Source organism: Carassius auratus, unplaced genomic scaffold, assembly GCF_003368295.1.
Source record: "Carassius auratus strain Wakin unplaced genomic scaffold, ASM336829v1 scaf_tig00214183_4049273_7079891, whole genome shotgun sequence".
NCBI lineage: Eukaryota > Metazoa > Chordata > Actinopteri > Cypriniformes > Cyprinidae > Carassius > Carassius auratus.
Genome location: NW_020527547.1, coordinates 2,052,201 through 2,072,557, shown reverse-complemented (window position 1 = coordinate 2,072,557; position 20,357 = coordinate 2,052,201). Strand labels below are relative to the sequence as shown.

Genomic DNA, 20,357 nt, shown 5'->3' with positions numbered 1-20,357 from the left:
TTGTCCTCATTCAGACGGTTTAAAACTCAAACCAGTCCTCACAAAGATAGTTGTACGAGTACACAGAAGTACACACACATGCACACACACATTAATTTTTTTACAGTTATCTTTGTGAGGACATTCAGTAACACAATGCAATCCCTAGCCCCTTACCTTAACCATCACAACTAAGGGCCTAACCCACACAGTATACCGTAACCTTAACTTTAACTTAATTATAACAATTACTCTAAAAGTAAGCCTTAACTCTCAAACACACCTTTTTAGGAGTACCAAACCCCCCTCAGATTACTTTCTGGGTCATTACTACTACATTACTGCTCCAATGGGCTAAAACTGGCGCTCACAAAGACAGAAGTACACACACAGATTTTTAAGCAAAGTGAATGAGCTGTGACCTTTCGAATCAGACTGGGACAAGAGCACATTCAATAGAATACTACAGTTATGTCAGAAATAAGAACACACAGACAATTCACTCTTTCTGCAACACACACAATACACGCAATTCTCTCACTCTCTTGTACACACATACACAAATGTGTCATTGATTAACACAATAGGGCTAATGTGTGGTTTGAAAGAAAAATAAAAAAAATTCGTGTGCTTCATAAAAAATCATTTGTCAATATGTGTGTGTGTATATATATATATATATATATATATATATATATATATATATATATATATATATATATATAGTCTGCTGATATAAATATCTAAACAAATCATCATACATATACTTGAGAAGCAAAATTACTTAGGTATTAGTTTTTAAGATTCATTTATATATTTTACTGGCATATATTTGTTGTTTTACGTATTTGTTTCTTAAATATTGCTTGTTATCACTAAAAAACAAGACAAAAAATACTAAGAAAATACTTTTTTTTTTTTTTTTGCAGTGTACTTTTTGTTCATAAATATACACTGATGAAATTTACACACTGCCTTCATTGTATTAGTGAGGAAATCTTACAGAGGTTTTTATAGAGAGATGTTTTTCAGCTCTAAAGGTAACTCTCAGTCAAACCTGTTGATATCAGAAGATTTAAAGAAAAACATTTGGCTTATTTATCTCAAACATCTCAAAGAGCGAAGAATACTGAAAGGTTTTTTTTTTCAGCCCATTTAAAAAAAAATGAAATTTGACATTTTTTTTTATATTAACCCTAAGATTATTCTCAAGTTCAGCTCCCAGAAAAAACACAACCTGACACCATATACCCTGAATGCACTTTAAATAGCTTAAATGCGACACTTCTCCATGAGATCATGTCAAAAACTTCCAAATCAATTCTTGATAAACAAGAAGCAGGACTTTTAGGCAAACCCAATATTTACTGCAAATTTGAGGCAGAAATATACAGAGTATAAAAGAACAGACTTCTGCAAGCCGTTGTACTGACAGACCTGAGCAGCTGCACACAGGTCATCCTCATCCAGGAGAGACACACTGCTGCTGTCCAACTCCACGCATCCAGTTGCCATTGTCTTTTCTCTTCAAAGTCCACATAAACTCAAATCGTTGTAAATACTGCAAATATTTTTTTTATAAAGCTGTTGAACTTTCACACAAACACGTTAACAGACAAACTTTCTGCTGGTTACCAAGAAAAAAAACAGTATCGCAAATTTGGCACAAAAATCATGGCAGGGGTGGTTAGCATTGGTAACATGGAGAATCTAACCATCTGGCAGGATCTGACACCATGACTACACTACTGTATCCCCTGTGCAAACTCTGTGCAGCTCCATAGTAAACATGATATTTTAGAATGACCTTCATTAGAGAAGCCCTGTGTTCAATACAAATCACCACATTCAAGGTTTTTTTTTTTTTTGTTTGTTTTGTTTTTTTAAGAAAAGATTAACCATAAGTTCTCAGCAAAGCCTGTATGTCCTATCACAGCGTGAGTGATGTAATATCACAGCATGAGTGATGTCATATTACTGTATGAGTGATGTCATATTATTACTGATAAACACAGAAAAAAATATTTCAAATTGAGTTTGAACATTTTCACTAAAAATATCGAACAAACTCAGATACAATACAGATTTAAAAGGACCGAAAAGCATTTACACAAAATGATAACATTTAGCAAGACACAAATTATCTGAAGATGCTTAACTTGAAAATTGTACACATCCGATCTCTCACGCTTATGAATAATCTTCAGACACTCTTAGTTCTTTAAAATACTCGGTGAGATCTGTTTGCATAATTTACAACTAAATGAGTAGATTATACCAAAAGTAAAATGCACAATGTGCCCATACACAGAGAGAAAAGGGGGAAAAATATATATATATAGAGAGAGAGAGAGAGAGAGAGAGAGAGAGATGTGGTATAAAATAGTACATTTGTTTGTGATTATAAAGTAAGGGGAAAAAGTGTTGGATTCGAAATCAACCTGGGCTTCAAATGACCTTCTTTGCTATGGATATAATTTGATCTTAAAAACGATTAGAAATATTTGTTTCTGACACATTCAAAAAAGCTGTCTGTACATTGACGTTAATATATGTTATACTGTACAATAGCCATTAATATGTTTGTTATTACAGGTTATTATTATTACATATCTCAGTAAGTGCTTGGTTGGTTCATAGTGATTGAACCACTGACGGGACTCCAGCGCCCCCTACTGTTCTCGCGGATCAAACCACCTGAAAGGTTTTTACAGTCTTGCAGCACCACCTAGAGGTGGCAGCGGTACTACAGCTCGCCTTCAGGTAATCTGCTCATTTTGTTGATCTAATTCCAAAGAGGTGCTTCTTAACTGCTCATATAATGTGAAATTTGTCAATGGTCAAACGTGAAGCAGTGCGTTCATACTTAGCCAAACTGTTGTTATGTGCTGCGGTGACACTTCCTTCAGGTTCATATGGTGTATTCTGGTTTATACTGATGGGGGTGTACTGATTCATTTATTGTGCTCATGTTATGTATTGGTTTCACCTGCTATTATCATTTTGAATACTGGGTAACAGTTTGCACTGGTTTGATCTGGTGTACAGTAATCACTCGATGTGACGTGTGTGTTGTAAAGATTTGTGGGATGCGAGTGTTTTGTGTCGGCGTGTGGAGGTTCTGTTGCATGTTATACACGTGTTGTGGAGTGTGGGTGGGGCAGGCTGGTGGAGTTGTATCCATGTGTGAAAGTGTTGTAAGGGTGCATGCTGGGATACCCCATCAAAGAATTGGGTGACATTGTAATGGTGTTGGGCGTCATGGTAACACTATTGGGCGTCAAGGTTACTGTGTTTGGTGTCATAATGCCGCTATTTGGTGTCATGGTGTCAGAACTGGGCGTCATGAGTGGGAAGTCATCTGGTGAGCGGCGCAGCGTGAGAGCGTAATCCCGAGGAGAAGATGCCGGGGTCAAACGGAGCGGGTCGCACAGTGACCCCTCCTCTTGGTTACCACCTGAGATGGAGGTGGGCGTATAGCTGAGGTCATTGGGCGGGGTCTGGCGCTGAGATGCATTCTGAGGGGGTGTGTCTTGTCGACTCCGTTTGTCCTTGCGATAGTAGAGCGCAGCAAAGGCCAAGACATTAAGAAAGAGAAGTGAAGCTCCAACAGCAATGGTGACGCTCAGCTCTGTAGAGTAATCACGCGGATTGGCAATGACCAGTGGCCCACTGCGTGCCGTGGACTGGGGAGGCTGTTTACCAGGGGTACGAGCCTTGTTGCCCCCTGGGCGCAGTGTGGCACTGTGAGAGCTGTGTGTGGTCAGAAGAGGTGGGACCCGTGTGGTGGTGGATGTGTAGTGAAACATGTCATGCAGGTTGTACAGGTGAGGGACCAGGTGCTTCCAGAAGGCCACTTTAGTAGCTCGATAATGATCCCGAACACGAGGCTTCAGCCCAATATGCAGATATAGCTGGTCATGAGGACTGTACTTGGCCCATGTCACTTCTTCAAAACGGTTTGCCTTTGTGTGGATGAACTTAGTGTCCTGAGGAACTGGCTTGTTCGGATCCCTTCAAAAGAACAAAACATTCAGATACATTCAGATAAAGTTCATTAATTACATCTGAAATGTATAAACAGTGCTTATGCCATGTTAATTATTTTCTTTTCTTTTTTTTACATTTTGCTTTGACTGAAATGGCATATCACTTTAGTGAACAATTTCAAGCATTTTGAGCATTTTTGGGAAAGTGAGATTTTTTTTATAAATTTATTAACATTTTATTTAGCAAGGATGTATTAAATTAATCAAAAGTGACAGTAAATACATTTATAATAATTTCCACAGAAGTTTTAAGCACCACAACTGTAATAATCAGAAATGTTTCTTGAGCACCAAATCAGCAAATTAGAATGACTTCTGAAGAATCATGTGACACTGAAGACTGGAAAAATGTTTGCTGAAAAATAGATTTCAAATATTACTGTTTTTACTGTATTTTGTAATCAAATAAATGCAGCCTAAGAGCATAATCTACTTCTTTTTGAACAGTATTATCAAACATATAAACGATTTATTAAGCCTATCCCTGTTGCGAGCTAATAATATATGTGTTTAAGTGGGTCATCTACAGATGCAGTTTCCACAAGAGGGCACTGTTTCATTGAGTTGAACGCTGATGCACTGTTTTACATTGACATTTACTTTCAGCACTGCTCCTCCCACAGTTTCTGCTATGCACCTCGTGACCGACTTCAAGGTCACAGTGATTACTTACTAATTTACCAGTCACACATGTTTTATCATTAACTGGAGGTTGGATAAGATGGGAGCTACTTGAATTGTGACAAAATGAATTATCATGCATAATAATTATGACATTGCAAAACTGACAATGGAATGTCATTGATAAATAATATTTTTTGCAACTCATATTTTTTCACTCATAATGTTTTGCTTGTGTTGTTTTGTAATTCTACAGGATTTTGCATAATGTTTTGCAAAAATGTTGCATATGTATTGATGTGCGGTTTCAGAGGGTGTTCTGTTTTACCCGGTCTTTGCAAAGTTGGTCCAGTAGGTCATGACGACAGCACTCAGCATGATGTCATTACGGGAGAAGTTGCAGGGGAAGAGTTCCGTTGGACCAATAAGTGGAACCCCAAACACATAGGGCAGCTCATCGCCGTGTGCGGAGTCCGCCCATGGAGGCTTCATGGGGCTCTGGCAGTGATGGTAGAATGCATAGAAGAAAGTTGGAGAACCGTAACGTGCGTGCAGGTCGGCTGTCACCACAGCTGGCTCCACCCACTGGTGATCCGTAAACATGGCCACGAGGGTTTTGCGACGAGTTTCGGGATTGTCTCGATCAGCCCAGTCTGTGTACATGAACTTTATGGTCTCTCTGAGAGTGTCCTTCCCTTCTGGATAACCGTAAAGACCGTCTACAAAATCTGATACCGTGAAGTCAAAATCGGAGCCAGAAACTCCGCCCTCTTCTGGTTCCACCACGCCTTCTACAAAGCGGAATCCCTCTCCCTGGTTAACGCCCAACATGATGTCATAGTTGAGGAACTCCCCCTGCTCCATGAGCACTTCTGGGTCATCTGGGATGAGGTCACCGTCAATGACAGGGCCAAAGGCCACATGGAAGCGTGCTGGCTGAATTTCCTGCTCCACCAGCTCCCTGTAGCTACGCTTCTGCATGCAGAGGACCAGATCCTGCATAAAACACACACACACACACACACACACACACACACACACACACACACACACACACATGCAACTGTTATATCTGTTACACCTTCACTGGTAAAAACTGCTAGGCATAAAAAGCTAGACACTAAATATTTTTTATTAATCAAAAATGTATGCTAACTCATCATATGCCCTAACCTTATCCTGAGCAGGCGTGAGGAATGAAACATTTATGCTCTGTAGTTCTTTTGTCGTCATACTTTACTTTGTATTTAATTTATATTCTTCCATTCATAGCTATGCAAACATGGGAGAAGAAAAACACAGGCACATGCAGAGAACGTTTGCATTCTAATACAAACGTTCCAGTTTTGTGGCCTGCAAAGAAATTTGACCAATCAAAGATTTAAATGTCACAAATTGATTGAAAACAACAGTTTATATATTGCAGGAATTAAAAAAAAAAAAGCTTTTATTTAGCTATGATGCATCATATTAATGGAAAGTGACAGTCGAGACATTTATATCATTACAAAATATTTTTTCTTTCAAATATTTTTTCTTTTGAACTTTTAATTCATCAAAGAATCCTTAAAAAAGTATTAGAGTTTATCACAGGAATAAATAACATTTTAAAATACATTAAAATAGAAATCACTTATTTTAAATTACACTTATTGTGTAAACTGTTACACAATACTAATGTTTTTAATCTTTGATCAAATAATTGCAGCCTAAGTGATCATAAAAAAACTTATTTCAAAAACATATTAAATCACCCCAGATGTTTGGACAGTATTTTGTCATTTTAAGTGCTAATTATTGTAAATTGTGATCCTGTCTGTTACAATGTCCAATGAAATTTTACATACTCATAGTATGCATCGTCTAATGTGACAGCAACGGTATGGTAGCTTTTATTTCCATCTCATTCGACAAGTTTCTACACAAAATACCAACTGCATTGTCACTGTCTCTTTAAAACCTCAAAATTAAAAAAATTACAGAAGCATCATACTTGTGTGTCAAGGACATTACAGCCAACGCGCTCTGCGAGGAGACGTGTGTATTTCACAGGCTGATAGTTCACTGACCAACTGGACAGTGCTGAGCCGCTCTGAATGATTGCTCTGTGAAACAAACCTAAAGAGAGAACAGAGAATGTCAGAAAAAAATAAAACAAAAAATGCCATGCCAATATTCCAGATCAGCTATTATATTTGAAAAGGGCAGAGTTGCAGTGTTTTCGTCGGTCATGAAAGAAGGGGACATCCACATCCTGGGCTTTCTAAGAGACTCACTAACGCCATATTTATGTGACCCTCACAACCTTCAGCCAAATCATTATATATTTCTGTTCAACTCCACTCTCAGTTTTTAAAGTTCTTCTTAAATCTGCCGAACAATCTGTTAGGTTCATAATAGAAATGATCTCCAGGGACATCTTTGCTTTTATGCCATTTTTTCCTGACCATATAATAAATGCTCCAGCTGAATCCATTATGGGTATTGGCTACTGATTAAATCTTACTAAAAACACTTCATATTCAACTGCACTAACAGTTTTGTATTCAGTTCGATGATATAATATCAGTTGGCTTGAGCTTCAACCCATGATGTTCAACTCCCATCTGGTCGGTGGTGGATACTTTTTTTATTTAATACTTCACATTCAGCTATCACTTCTGAGGCAGTCAATGTAGATATCTGACAGCTACCATGTCTACAGAGACACGAATCCTGAACTTGACAAGCCTAGAAAACAATATCATGATCACCAATATCATCACATTAGTCATCACCATTGTGGCCTTGAGCAAGACGCTTTTACACACAGATTGCTCCAGCAGGATTGTTGCTGTAATGAACTCATGTCATGACTCTGTGGTGGCATTGCATGAAAGCCGTGTAAACACGTTCCAACAACCTTGATCATGAGACTAAAGCATTTCAGTTATTTTCAGTTCTACCATATCATTTCTGCCAAGACAAGCCTTCCATAACCAGCGCACACATCTCTGACTCATGCAAATAACTCTACAGAGTTTAAAAACAGAGTTTAAAAAAAACATAATAAATGTGTTTTAACAAAATATGTAAAAAAATAAAAAATACCTTTACGTAATCTTTGCACATTGGAACCGGTGAATTTCCTCTATTGCTGTCATGTAGAAAATATTATTTTATTCAATGCAATGTTCAGTCATACGGAATGAAACCAAATCCACATCAATATGCAGATTTGTCCTTGTCTGCAGAAGAGCTTTTCTAGTGAACAGTAAAATTGATTTTTAATTGTTTGAAGTCATACTGTATATTTCACTTAGTCTGGAGCAGTCAGAATAATTTAAAGAGAGCTTAAATCCCAATGACTCATTATCAGCATTTTTCAGAGGAGCAACAAAACTGCAGAAAGCAAAGCTAAAAGGATTCGGAAGTAGAGAGAATGCTAAGGCTCCAGGAAGAGGATGTAGCATGAGTCCAATTATTTTGAACATCTATATAAATGATACAGCAACGGTGGAGGAGCAGTATGCCACCCTTGACTCTATACACACTCAAATCAAATGTCTGCTCACTGGGGATGACCTGGTTCTGCAGTCCACACAAAAAAGGAATGTAGCAGAGGTGCTCCCTGCTGGAGCAATAATTGCAAAAATTGGTAGTGACAGTCCATTTGGACAAAACCAGAGTGATAGTTTTCCATGAGAAAGCAGAATTTCTGGAAAACGGATAGCAGTTGTGGTGGCACTGCCCTACAGTATACAACCACCTTTTTAACCCAGTTGTATTCTGGGTGTAAATGCATGCAGTAAGTAAATAATACAGCATGTACAAAATCACAGTTTTCTAAAATGCATGTACTAGCAAATGCATGCATAAAATTATATAATTAGATAATAAAATCATATGGATATGAAAAAGCTAATTTTAAAAACTGACATAAAGAGGCAGAAACACAAAACAGTGAGACACAGAGAAAGAGATGAGACATGTAGGGGAGACAGAGAGTTATGAATACTGTACGTCGAAGCAAAGCAATGATGTTGGATCAATATCCCTGCAGGTGTGTGTGATTGGCTCTGATCTCTTTAAAACACACTTTTGCACACATGCCTTGCAGTGACAGACACACCTACACACACTCAAGGCCCACAACAGAGGGATAAGGCTGATGAGGCAGGAGATGAGTTACCATGGTTACAGCAGAGATTACCGTGGTAACGGAAACTCAGATGTGACAGTGGTCATGGCTGCAGAAGCAGCTGTCTCAGCAGTAACGGGCTGCAAAAATACACTCTACGTGTCTTACAGAGACACACCTTTGACTGATTCTCATAAGGTGTTACATAGGATATAATTAAATGAATAAATTATGGAAAATTACTAAATTACAGTGAGCAGATTTTAAAAGGACATTTTGTTTTCCAACCAATTCATTCATTATGCAATTATAATTAATATTTTCAATACAGTTTTAGGAAAGTGCACTCACTGTCATGTCCCTCTGTTTCAACACATTTTAACGATCTGAATATAAATGTTCGGAACAGCACTGAGGAGAATTTCACTGCATCTGTATGTTTAGATGATGAGTTGAACATTAATATTATTCAAGGTGTGTGATCTCTAACCTTCAGAATGGTGTGAAAGAGTGAGCAAACTGACACAGGACGCTCCGATTCCTGAGCCAAACACGGTCACGCGGCCCGGATCACCACCGAAATAGCCAATATTCTTGTTGATCCAGCGAAGAGCTTGAATCTGATCCAAGAGACCATAATTCCCTTTAGCGGCCTGGTCACCTGTGCTTAAAAATCCTGAGAGAAAGACACGTGACAGAAATATTTGACAAAAATTAAACTACTGAATTCTCATCAGTGATCTTGAGAGTGTAACTTTCGATAACATCTCTTTTTTTGACCGGAAGAATTGCAGTTTAAAGAAGCAGAACTACTTATGAGATTGTGTGTAAAGATGCAGAAAGAATCCTTGAACCTAAAAGTAAATATGGCCTCACAACTTTATGAAAACGGCTGAAAATCTTATGAAAATACTGTAGCTATAAGTGGGGTTATAACTTATATCAAAAGAAAGCCATTCATTACAAATTCTTTACAAATTCTTTTTTCTTTGGCAGTTATTCTGTTTGTATACTGTATACTTTGCTTGACAGAAAATCACTAGGTGGTGTAGATATGGCATCTACCAGAAGGGGCTAACTGGGCTGTGATAACCAGCCAAAACTAGACCAACAAAATCCAGACCACTTTAAAATTTACCACGGTACTAAAGAGCTTTGATGAGTTTATCCAACTGTAAAATCAGGAGTACTTCAAACAAACAGCATTTATTTCCTTTAGTGGTTATATTGCAACTGTCAGGCCATCAGTGATGGTAAACATGAGGAGATGATGTTAGTTTGCTTTTATTGCTGATTGTTGTTTTATAGGGTTCAGCTTTACTGTTTTATCAGTGCATTTTCAGAGCTTCTTCTTCAATATAAAATATTTTAACCTATATATAGTCGCTGTGATTAAACTGATCCAGAGGTCTTCTGAAAAGAAGCACACTAACAGCATTCTCTCTGAATGCGGCTGTAATGGACAGATCTGCTCCCCAAAGCATTCATAAAACATTATTGAGGTCTTCTAAAGAACTGGATGCTTTTGTAATGGCTGACATGATGCATTTGGAGTGACAGTATCTTTCCTTGCATGTCCAAAACAGAAAAATGCTGTAGGCCTACTTGTTTAAATTCATAAACCTATTATTTAAGCTTAAATAAACTGAAATTTCAAAAACCATTTCCTCACCTAATATTCCCACCCTGTAGTTGAGGGTTATGACAATGACATTGCCGTAGCTGGCCAGCACACTACCATCCATAATGTTCCCCGTGCCCTCCATGTACGAGCCACCATGAATAAACAGCATCACAGGACGCGGGTCATCTCGAGAATCCCTAAGCCCTGCATACACAAACATCAACAGAAGTGCACAAAAAACATGAGGCTCTCTGCGTTTTGAAGTGTTTTTCACAGCTGCTTAAAATCTCCCCAGAGATCTTCTGCACCACTGACAGACTTCAGCTTTAAATAATCGTAACCAGCCAAGAACTGCCTCCAAGACTTCCTTTAAATTACTCAGTTTCATTTGTTTCATTTATTATAATGATTATAATTTCATAGTGAAGTGTTGTCTTCAAATTCAAATGTGCACAAATAACAGGGTAGGCAAGTGAATAATGTCTGCACATCAGATGATTATAGCTTGAATTACAGCTTAAACATTAAAAAGAGAAAGTGTCTAAATCTAGTAATGGGACTGCATTTGAAGTACTATCTACGTGCGTGTGTGTGTGTGTGTGTGTGTGTGTGTGTGTGTATGTATGTATATATATATATATATATATATATATATATATATATATATATATATATATATATATATATATATATATATATATATATATATGTTTACAGTAGTGGTGGTTGATAATATGGCCATTTCATCATACTGATGCTGATATCTAGAAAATCACCTAAAACCACCCTAAGATGCAGGGCAAACACCACCTTCTAAAATTATCCTGAAAATGATGCAACATTGTGTAAATATCATCCAGCTTATTCACTCTCGCATTAAACACAATGGGATAAAAAATGAATAGGAAAACGTTAAAAAAGAATTAATCTGAAAGAATGATGAAAACAGAACATACCATCATCCTCTGAACGCTCTGGGTCAGCTGACATGTCACCCGTTCTCTTTGTACCTAGAGAGAGAGGAGAGAGAGGGATGATAAATTAGATGAGCAGATAGAAACTAGACCGCAGAGAAACATATGGGTGTGTTTGTGTGTGTTGGGGGTTGTGCGTAAGTGAGTGATGTATAAAAGCTCAGTGGACTTCTCTCTAAATTACTGTGTGATACCAACAAGGGTTCACTTTCCCACTCCGAACCCTGTAGTAATAAAGCTTTCAGCTTTCAGCAAGAGCCATTTACTATTTCCTTTAAATGAGGACAAAACAGTGCTCTCGATGTTCACTCCAGTGGACACAGATGCTGCTTCAGTTCAACTTAAAGAATGCAAGGAAAGCACACAGTTGAATCTGGCCATGGGCACTCAACTTAACATCAGAGAAGCTTCTGAAGTAGCTTAGAAATGCTGAGAAAAACAGGAACTGACAGGATGTGAGGAAACTTTGTAGAGTTTGTAAGCTAACATTACAGGGCTTTGTTTTTTCGTTTTATTCTTTACATCCAACATTACAACCAAAATTCTGTTTTGGTGCATTATGTGTGTTGCATTGTTGGGGATGCTTTGAAACTGAAGCTTAGAAGGTAAACTGAAGTCAGGCAACACTATCAGACTTTTACCTTGTTCAAAAAGATTAAAACAATTATCCAGGTTTTCACAAAAATAGTAAGCAGCACAACTGTTTTTAACATTGTTAGAGGAACCAAGAACCAAACTCAGTGGTGTTCTGTATATGAATGAATGAATGTGTGTAGACATTTTGCATGTATACTCACCACTTTGTGTGGGTACATATATATTCAGGTACAGACAGTCCTCACTCTGCTCCTGCATGTATGTAGCAACTGTGTCAAGGTTGTAGGTGGCCCAGACAGGCATCATGATGTCGGGCACAGAGTTGTGGATGGTCTGTGGGCAGACAGGAGGGAAGCGGGTGGCGTTCCGTACGCCGGACCAGGCCGATGGAGCATCGGGTGGCATGAAGCGCTTCTCTTCTACAGGTGGGGCAGCGTAAGGCACACCCAGGTACTGATCCACAGGGCCCAGACCCTCTGTTGCCACAGCAACCCGCATCCCCCGAAGCCTGCCAAGTGCTGTGTTTACTGTGGGCTGGTAGGTCAGTGCTGTTGCCATGGAGACTGACCACACAAGCAGCCAACACAGAGCAAAGTTCAGAGGTCGGCAGAGCAGGTGGGTAAGCGGCAGGTAAGTTGCTGACTGTGTGTACCACATGGTCCCTTCTTAACAGCACACACACGCTCACACTGATAAATCTGTCAGTAGCTCAATGACACTCTCTGCTTTGACACGATCACACTCTAGCGCTCAAAATCAAACATGTGCCACACACTCAGGAAGATCCAGTGGGCATGACCGCAGCCAGGTGTGCACTATCAAGTGCTCCATATTGGTTGATGATTTCAGCAGGTGATGCTGTTCATTTTTCCAGCACACAGATCCTTACAGCACAAACCTGAAATACACACAAACAGGGTGTAAGAGCCAGAACCTATCAACATCAGACATATAAACATTTTGGTCAGAATATGAACCATATTAATAATTCCTTTAGAAAACACAATACAGGGGCCCCAAAAGAGACACCTAATGTCAAAGTTAAAATGCATGAATGTCATAGTATTAGATAACTAAATATTCAACCATGTCGCATTCATTTGAAAGAAAAAAAAGAAAAAGGAATTTAAATTAACTTGCTAAATTACAATGCAAAACCATGTAAACAAAACAAAATAAACATTATAAAACAATAGGCATCTTGTTCAAAATGTATTTATGTTTTCTGGGTGTCAAACATCAGTGACTGACTTCATAGCAGTATCTTAAAAAGTTAAGCCGGCTCCAAAAATAAAACAAAAAAGTTCAAGAATGGCAGGTAATTAATATTTCTATTCAGTGAAAAAATGAATTGGTCAAAAGTTACAGAAAGACCTTTTTAATGTTACAAACAATTTCTATTTCAAATAAATGCTGTTCCTTTAAACTTTTCATTCATCTTCCTGAAAATCCTTAAAAAAAAGATCCCATTTCCACCAAAATATTAAGCAGCAAGACTGTTTTCAACATTTATAACAATATGAAATGTTTCTTGAAAGCCAAATCAACATATTAGCTTCTGAAAATTCAGAAAAAACACACATTTTAAATATATAAGAAATAAAACAGTTATTTTAATTTTCAATAATATTCAGATTAAAAAATAAGATGATAAAATATTACATCTTTACTGTTTTTTGATGAAGCATAAAATACAAAAATGTTACCAACCCTAAACTTTGAACAGTAGTGTGTACTCTCAAGCAAATGGTGTGTATGTGGGAGAGGAAGCAAGCAGGGACACTCGATTACAGATGCACAGACAGTTTGTGGTTCATGTCACATTAACACCTGCAGTAAACGGCAAGTAGAGACACTTTAACCCTAAACCCTTGCACAGTTCCAGCACTGTGGGTTCAGTCTCATAAGGGATCAGTCATGGACAGCAGGTGGATCTTATGTCCTCTGAGGGGAGGGACTTAAGTCTCATAGTGCAGTGCTTGCATTCAGAATGCATGTTGTGCTAGTGAATCAATACTCAATGCTTAGACCACAAACACGTAGAGCAGTTACTTTATCCGAAATCAATGTGCGTGCATGACGCTGTGGGATAGCAGCATATAGAGCTGACGGGCTAAAACCCACAGCATTCATTAACCTGCATTGCAGCGATGAGGACCAACCACAAAACAAGAGTTCATATCTACTTCCTTTTTAAAAAACCTGGCCAAAGTTCAGACCTAGAGGTCTGACAGTGATGCACCAAATAACCACTGTTTTGAAAGATGGCTTAAATTCAGAATCTCATAAAGATTCATATAAATGATTTGAAATCAATATGAAACAATTCATCTGACTCTTAAGGTAAATGGAACTGTGCATTGCGTTGCACTTCTTCTTTATCTGGGGCAGTTACCATGTCTCAGATTTAAACTTTAAGACTTGCTGCACTGGCCAGTCTGGTATGATGAAGTCATGTAGGAATATACATCTAACATTATATTTCATGGGCCACTAATTCACAACTATTATAAATAAACAGCAATTTCATGAACAACTTTTAATTGGTGAAAAGCCCCAAAGTTTTATCAATAAATGTATAATTCTGTTTGGTTGATACTAAAGCTGTAACATTTTTAAAGACAAACTTGGTGATGTTGGGCTCAATATACCCCTTTTCCTAACTTAAAGCACTGTTTACAGAACACAAATGCCAAATAGGTAAGTCTTACCAAGGCTCTGCCAGAAACATACACTTTCTAAATAAAACAAGGCACTGATATACAACCATTTACATATGTAAACAATTAAATGATCAAATCAAGATTCAAAGAATTCTGTATCAGATTTTTTATCTCTGAAATATTACATAAAATTATCAAAATATCCAAGATTTATATAAAAACCCTACAAATTCTATTCCAGGAACATTAAATACAAAACAAATGGATTTAATGCTTCAAAGCCTGTCATTCGTAGAGGTGTGGAGCGACTTGTTTACAGTGCTGTAAAACGCTGGTGTGTTGAGCAGGTGTTAGCTTATTTGACCTATTTTATGTAATTGCCTTTTCCTGTAAATTCAACTTTAGAACTAAAAGCAATACAAAAACACAAAATAGATAATCCCATGCAAAATAAACCAGGTTTTACACAGAAGCTAACTGAACTGGTGTTATTATGCTCAAAAAAGCAACCAACAGGGTAAAATAATTACAATCATTCTTTGCGCAATTAACTCGGTCAATCCCAATTATGCAATACTTTTTGAACTCTGTAAAGTATTTTGAATAAAGGACACCTGACCTTCAGAAATAAACGCTGGTCAAGCTCAGGTTTTAAAACCAACGTATTCGTTTGGACAAAAACAAGAACATTTCCATGATGCCTATATGCTGAAGCTGAGAGCATGGAAATAAGCCTAAATGTTTTAATATTTTAAAATGTTGAACAAATTAAGTCATCTGATATATTAAAACACATGACGTCCCATGTAGTATGACATGTATAGCATGGACCAGCCCTTTAGTTCTTTTACCGATCTTTTACTGTGTGTTCATGCTTGTCGCTGTCCATGGTTCTGAAGTGAACCGCTACCTGTAGAATATCAGCAGTTGCAAACAAACGCTCTCGTGTACCCTGCATTTCTGTAAATAATTTTAGCAATGGGTTCCTCCATCTTAGTAATGTGGGTCAGTTAATCTGAATATGGAGGTCCATCAAGAGAATACTGGGAGTCCGTTTATTCCAGTGCCCATTTTCCAATAGCGAGCGGTCAGGGGAGGACGGCGCGCGCGCCTGAATCAGGTCAGCTGTACAGGCCAGTGATGTGTTTAAGATTGTGGTCCTTGATATTTACCCCACTTAACTGGTCGATAAATGAAATGAGAAAGCCAGCTTTTAATGAACTGGAGAATTCAGCACTATTTAAATGAACCTAATGATATATCTTGTTCAGTTTTAATATAGGGTGTATGGGTACCGCTTTTTTTCTGCATTCACTAGGAATGGGGTGAGTATGTGTATACGTGTGTCTCACGGACTCACGGCAGGGACGGTGAAAGAGACTACCATACGAGAGATGAATACCAATAGACTTGTCCCTCCTCCTCCTCCTCCTCCGTAGCTCCGACTGAACGGTGCAGTGGCGGGATGGCGCGCGGATAATAAACTATGCGGGGGCATTTCATTATAAAACACTCGCTAGATTTAGTTTTCACCACCTTACATCCGATAACAAAGACCCCGTGAAAATGTATCTTCGATGTTACGACCCTTCCCACGAACCGGCTAATACCAATGTTTTGAATCATAAACGTACAGCATAATGCCTTTGGACACGCGCACGCACGTGAGCGCGCAGGGGAAAGCTTTAAGTAAACCCAGAGCCATATAGAGTGAGAGTTGCGACAACTCCATTGACTCCAATGGAACGCTTTTTTTACAGCAATGGCGGCTCGTGGAGCCTCTCAATAGTTCCCGGAAGTAGCGGCAAACCGATGCCGCGCCGTAGAAGATGCAGCAGAACAAACCGTTTGCAACGCACTTTTAACAGGTAAGACATTTAAATAATAAGATTGAGTATTATCAGTACATCTTAATCACAATAAATTGCAAATTAAAACCTTCTAGTAGATAATCACTCATTAAATGAGTAGATTTAAGGTTTGTTATCAGATAACTAACAGATTAGGCTAGGACTGGAGCTGAATAAAGTTAGTAACGAACACCCTAATAATTGTAAAATCTGTTCTCATAATTCAGTATCATCCATCGTGTTTGCAATTAGAAAAAAAGGAGTATAAACATATTTTTTTGCAGGGTGGGGAAAGTTAGCTAACGTTACATAGCCTATTACGTTAGTTCAATATAACGTGTGACAGCGGTGAGTGGAAGTGGTAAAAATGAGGTTATAAAGTTTGTTCCTTATTACACGTATTAAATTACTTAATAATAAAATGCACCCTATTGATATACATTTAGAGTGAATTGAGTTTGCAAAAACATGAGTGGAGTGTTTTTAGTCATTGTGATTCATTTACTATTACCTGTCTATATTATATAATAATACTGTATTATATACTTAGACTTGTTAGTGTATAAAAGTAACATACTGTAATATTCTGTGGGTTCTGGTGGGTGGAGGATTAGTGGTGCCACTGAACTGTTCTGTGATGGAGCATCAGTGAGGATGCAGGTCTGGAGAGCTGAGGGGACCTTTTTTTTTGATAGCTGAATTTTCATTATTTTTCTTAGTGCTGCCTTTGCATTGCTTGATCTTTTTTTTTTTTCTTGTCTCTTAAATTTTTTTAATAGACCCTGGTATCTGGCTGATGGTTCACTGGAATGCTGACTGGCTGCTGACTGACTTGCTGCTGGTTGACTGGGCAGTGTCACCTGTCCCTGTCTCTCCTCTCTAGCCATGTCCTTTTTCTTCACTCTCACTTTCCCTTCTCTGAGTGTACTCGTTCTTTTTTCCTCAACCTTTGAAACTGATAGAGGTAGAATACATGGTTTTGCTAATTTTAAATATTGAAAATATCACATCACTTTACTTCAACTAGTACGAGTTTGTACTTATTATATATGAATCACCTGAAATAACATAGCTGTAATCAGTAGCCATTTCTTGTATGTTCACAGGTCTAGGGGTGCATCGTGGAGCAGGGCCCTCCTCTTTTTGACCACAGGACGGTGTACAAAGATTGTGGGAATAGCATCTGGTCTCAGCCTACTCTTGAATTTTTTGGTCATGACAAATTGCTTTGCCACAATTTGTCTGCATACTGACTTCAGTTTAGTTTCCACACTCACCTTTTTTTTTTGTCTACCCACTTACAGTACATATCACATGGTGGTTAAATGCACAGTTATAGGTAACACTGATGACTCCCTGCAATGTCTCACCATGAGTCTCAGCTCCCTGGGTTTTGCAAGGCTTTGCTTGTTCCTTATTTCTAGTAAAACATTGTCAATGTAAAAAAGTGCAAATAAATTTAAGTATAATTACCTAACAATTTTTTGTTGTTGTAATTTTTATTTGTATTTAGATTGCTCCTGCTGACTTGAGCCAACCATTATTTTCTCCTCTCTATGTCAGCTGGGAAGATATACATTCGCACACCTTTCTCTGACTGAGTGGAGCATCCCCATGCAGCACAGTAAACCACGGTGGAGACTTTGCAAGGACAACATGAAAGAAAGGACACATACAAAATGCTTGTCATGCTATTAAATTTATTAGAAATGTATTCATGAATTGCTGTAAATAGTTAATTGTATAATTGCAATTTAAAATAACTGTTTTCTATTTTAAAATGGAATATACTCCTGTGATGCCAACCTGAATTTTCAGCATCATTACTTTTGAATGGCAGTGTACATGTTTATATACGAGCATGCTTAAGTGGTTTTAAACCTGAATATATTGTGTACATGAATAAGTATTGTAAGAATTATACTAGATATAATAGGTATATTATTTATAATACATAATTATATTACTATATGTAATTGTAAGAATTATAAACAGTAAGCTTCATTTTACATTTATTTAACATGCTAATTACTGCTACTAACAGTTAATTGACCCATAGTGCGGTGCGATCTGAAAATCACCTGTCACCAGCCTGTCTCTGTACTACCTGAAAGTCATCAATATGACATTAGTTAACATGAGATCAGTGAAAAAATGGACAATATGTAACGTAAAAAGCCAACAGCAACCCGTGTTTATAAAACTTAACGTTATCCTGAAATACGTTTTTAAAATAACGGTAATTGAACACTAATCCTCAAATATTACCCGATTTGATATTTTAAAAACAACATCGCTGTAACTACATACTCATGCTACATACATATGTCAGTGTGTTGTATAAACATATAAAATAAATGCATTTATTGATTCCTTATTACCAGAAATCGCAGTTCTGTCACTCTACTCTTATCAGTTTGAATGGCCGCCAACGCACTTCCTGGAACTATTTGAAGTCTACACGAATCACGTGACAACCAAACATTTCGAACTTCCGTTGTCGCAACTCTCTCTCTATATGGCTCTGAGTAAACCGAGCCAACAGATGGTAAAATCACCATGACAACTTGAACTTTGTACGGGTCTCGCTTCCCGGGTTCATCCACACGAACGATCTCGACACTGGTTTCTGACTGGCACTCCCGCGTGCGCTGCAGCTACCTTTCCAACAGGTGACGAACTGCAGCTTTAATTCACACGCGCCCAGCGTCACGAGCCGCCCGTGATTAATATATCAGCGGGTATTGAGCATGCACGCGGAGAGCGACTCGACCCCCGAGTGTCCCCCTCGCAGACAGGCCTGTGGAACAACTAAATAACGGTGCTGGCAGAGGTGTTTTCAAACAGATGCGAATAAGTTGATGCAGTCTGACAGAGTAGAATTACAAAGCCGACTGTTTACAGCCATCTAATGACTATGATTAACGAGATCACAGCCCAGCTGCAGCAAATCATGGCTTTGAGGTTATTCGAATGATAATTCTTCCTCTCTCTACCAATTCCTCTCCCTCTCTTTCTCTCTCTCTCTCGCTCGCTCACTCTCTGCTCCTCCTTTTACGATTACGAGCTTTTGCAGCCGAGAGAAAGAAAATGCCGTTAAAATTAAATCAAATCAAATCAAAGAAAGAAAATATAAATATTTCCTTATCAAAAAAACATATTCTTTAGTGTAGCCATTTCCCAAAAACAAGCAATGCGGCGGATTCTTTAGACCAGCGTTCATTGTTCAGTCGAAATGCGTTCCACATACAATCAAACACAATCCAATTTGCGCTTTTTTCATTACTACACACATTTTTTTTTCACCAGCATCTGAAAATTGCTCTTATTACACGGGATTGTTCGTTCTCACCGCTGCCTGAAATTGAGAACCGACGGCGCACATCAGATCAGCCATAAATAAGAAAATGTTGGGCTCACCTGCTCAGCCGCTCAGCCGGTATCGCATCCGAGCGTGCACTGTAATAATCTCATATCTCATCGTTCCCACCATACAAAATATCCCATTTTCCCCTCGTCGAGCCGTGTGAACGGCGCTCGGCTCTTCTTGCGTTTTTCTTATTTTCAATTAACGTCAATCTACCCGGGTCTATTTTAAGCGCGCGCTGTGCGCTGTCGCGGACGCAAGGTCAGGAGCGCCCACTGCCACGCGCGTTGCCAGGCAACCGAGGGGACACAAGCGAGCTTACAAACCAGCAGCCAAATAAAATAAATAAATAAGTAGATAAGGCGGATATAGACAGCAAAAGCTCGTCTCATCCAAACCAGACAGGGAGCACATAAATGTAAAACACCACTGAGTCATTGGGGAAATGAGAGCGTTATGGCATTAGAGGGGTGTGGCGGGTGCATCCTCATTTATTATCGGAATAAAAATCAT

At 38.4% G+C, this 20,357-nt stretch overlaps 1 protein-coding gene and 1 long non-coding RNA gene across 2 annotated transcripts; one reads left to right on the top strand and one right to left on the bottom strand.

Moving 5' to 3' along the window:
* Positions 1 to 1,607: 1,607 nt before the first annotated feature.
* LOC113091372 (neuroligin-3-like) lies at positions 1,608 to 20,322 on the bottom strand. Its single transcript, XM_026256860.1, has 8 exons — positions 19,898 to 20,322; positions 12,165 to 12,862; positions 11,350 to 11,403; positions 10,442 to 10,597; positions 9,260 to 9,445; positions 6,643 to 6,767; positions 4,978 to 5,645; positions 1,608 to 3,993 (listed from the first exon to the last, which is right to left on the bottom strand). The coding sequence occupies exons 2-8, from the start codon at positions 12,619 to 12,621 to the stop codon at positions 3,111 to 3,113; spliced, it is 2,529 nt and encodes an 842-aa protein (XP_026112645.1). The 5' UTR covers positions 12,622 to 12,862; positions 19,898 to 20,322; the 3' UTR covers positions 1,608 to 3,110.
* Positions 15,975 to 18,191, top strand: LOC113091396 (uncharacterized). Its single transcript, XR_003287341.1, has 3 exons — positions 15,975 to 16,495; positions 17,584 to 17,663; positions 18,041 to 18,191. It is a non-coding gene; the product is annotated as an uncharacterized LOC113091396 (long non-coding RNA).
* Positions 20,323 to 20,357: the final 35 nt, after the last annotated feature.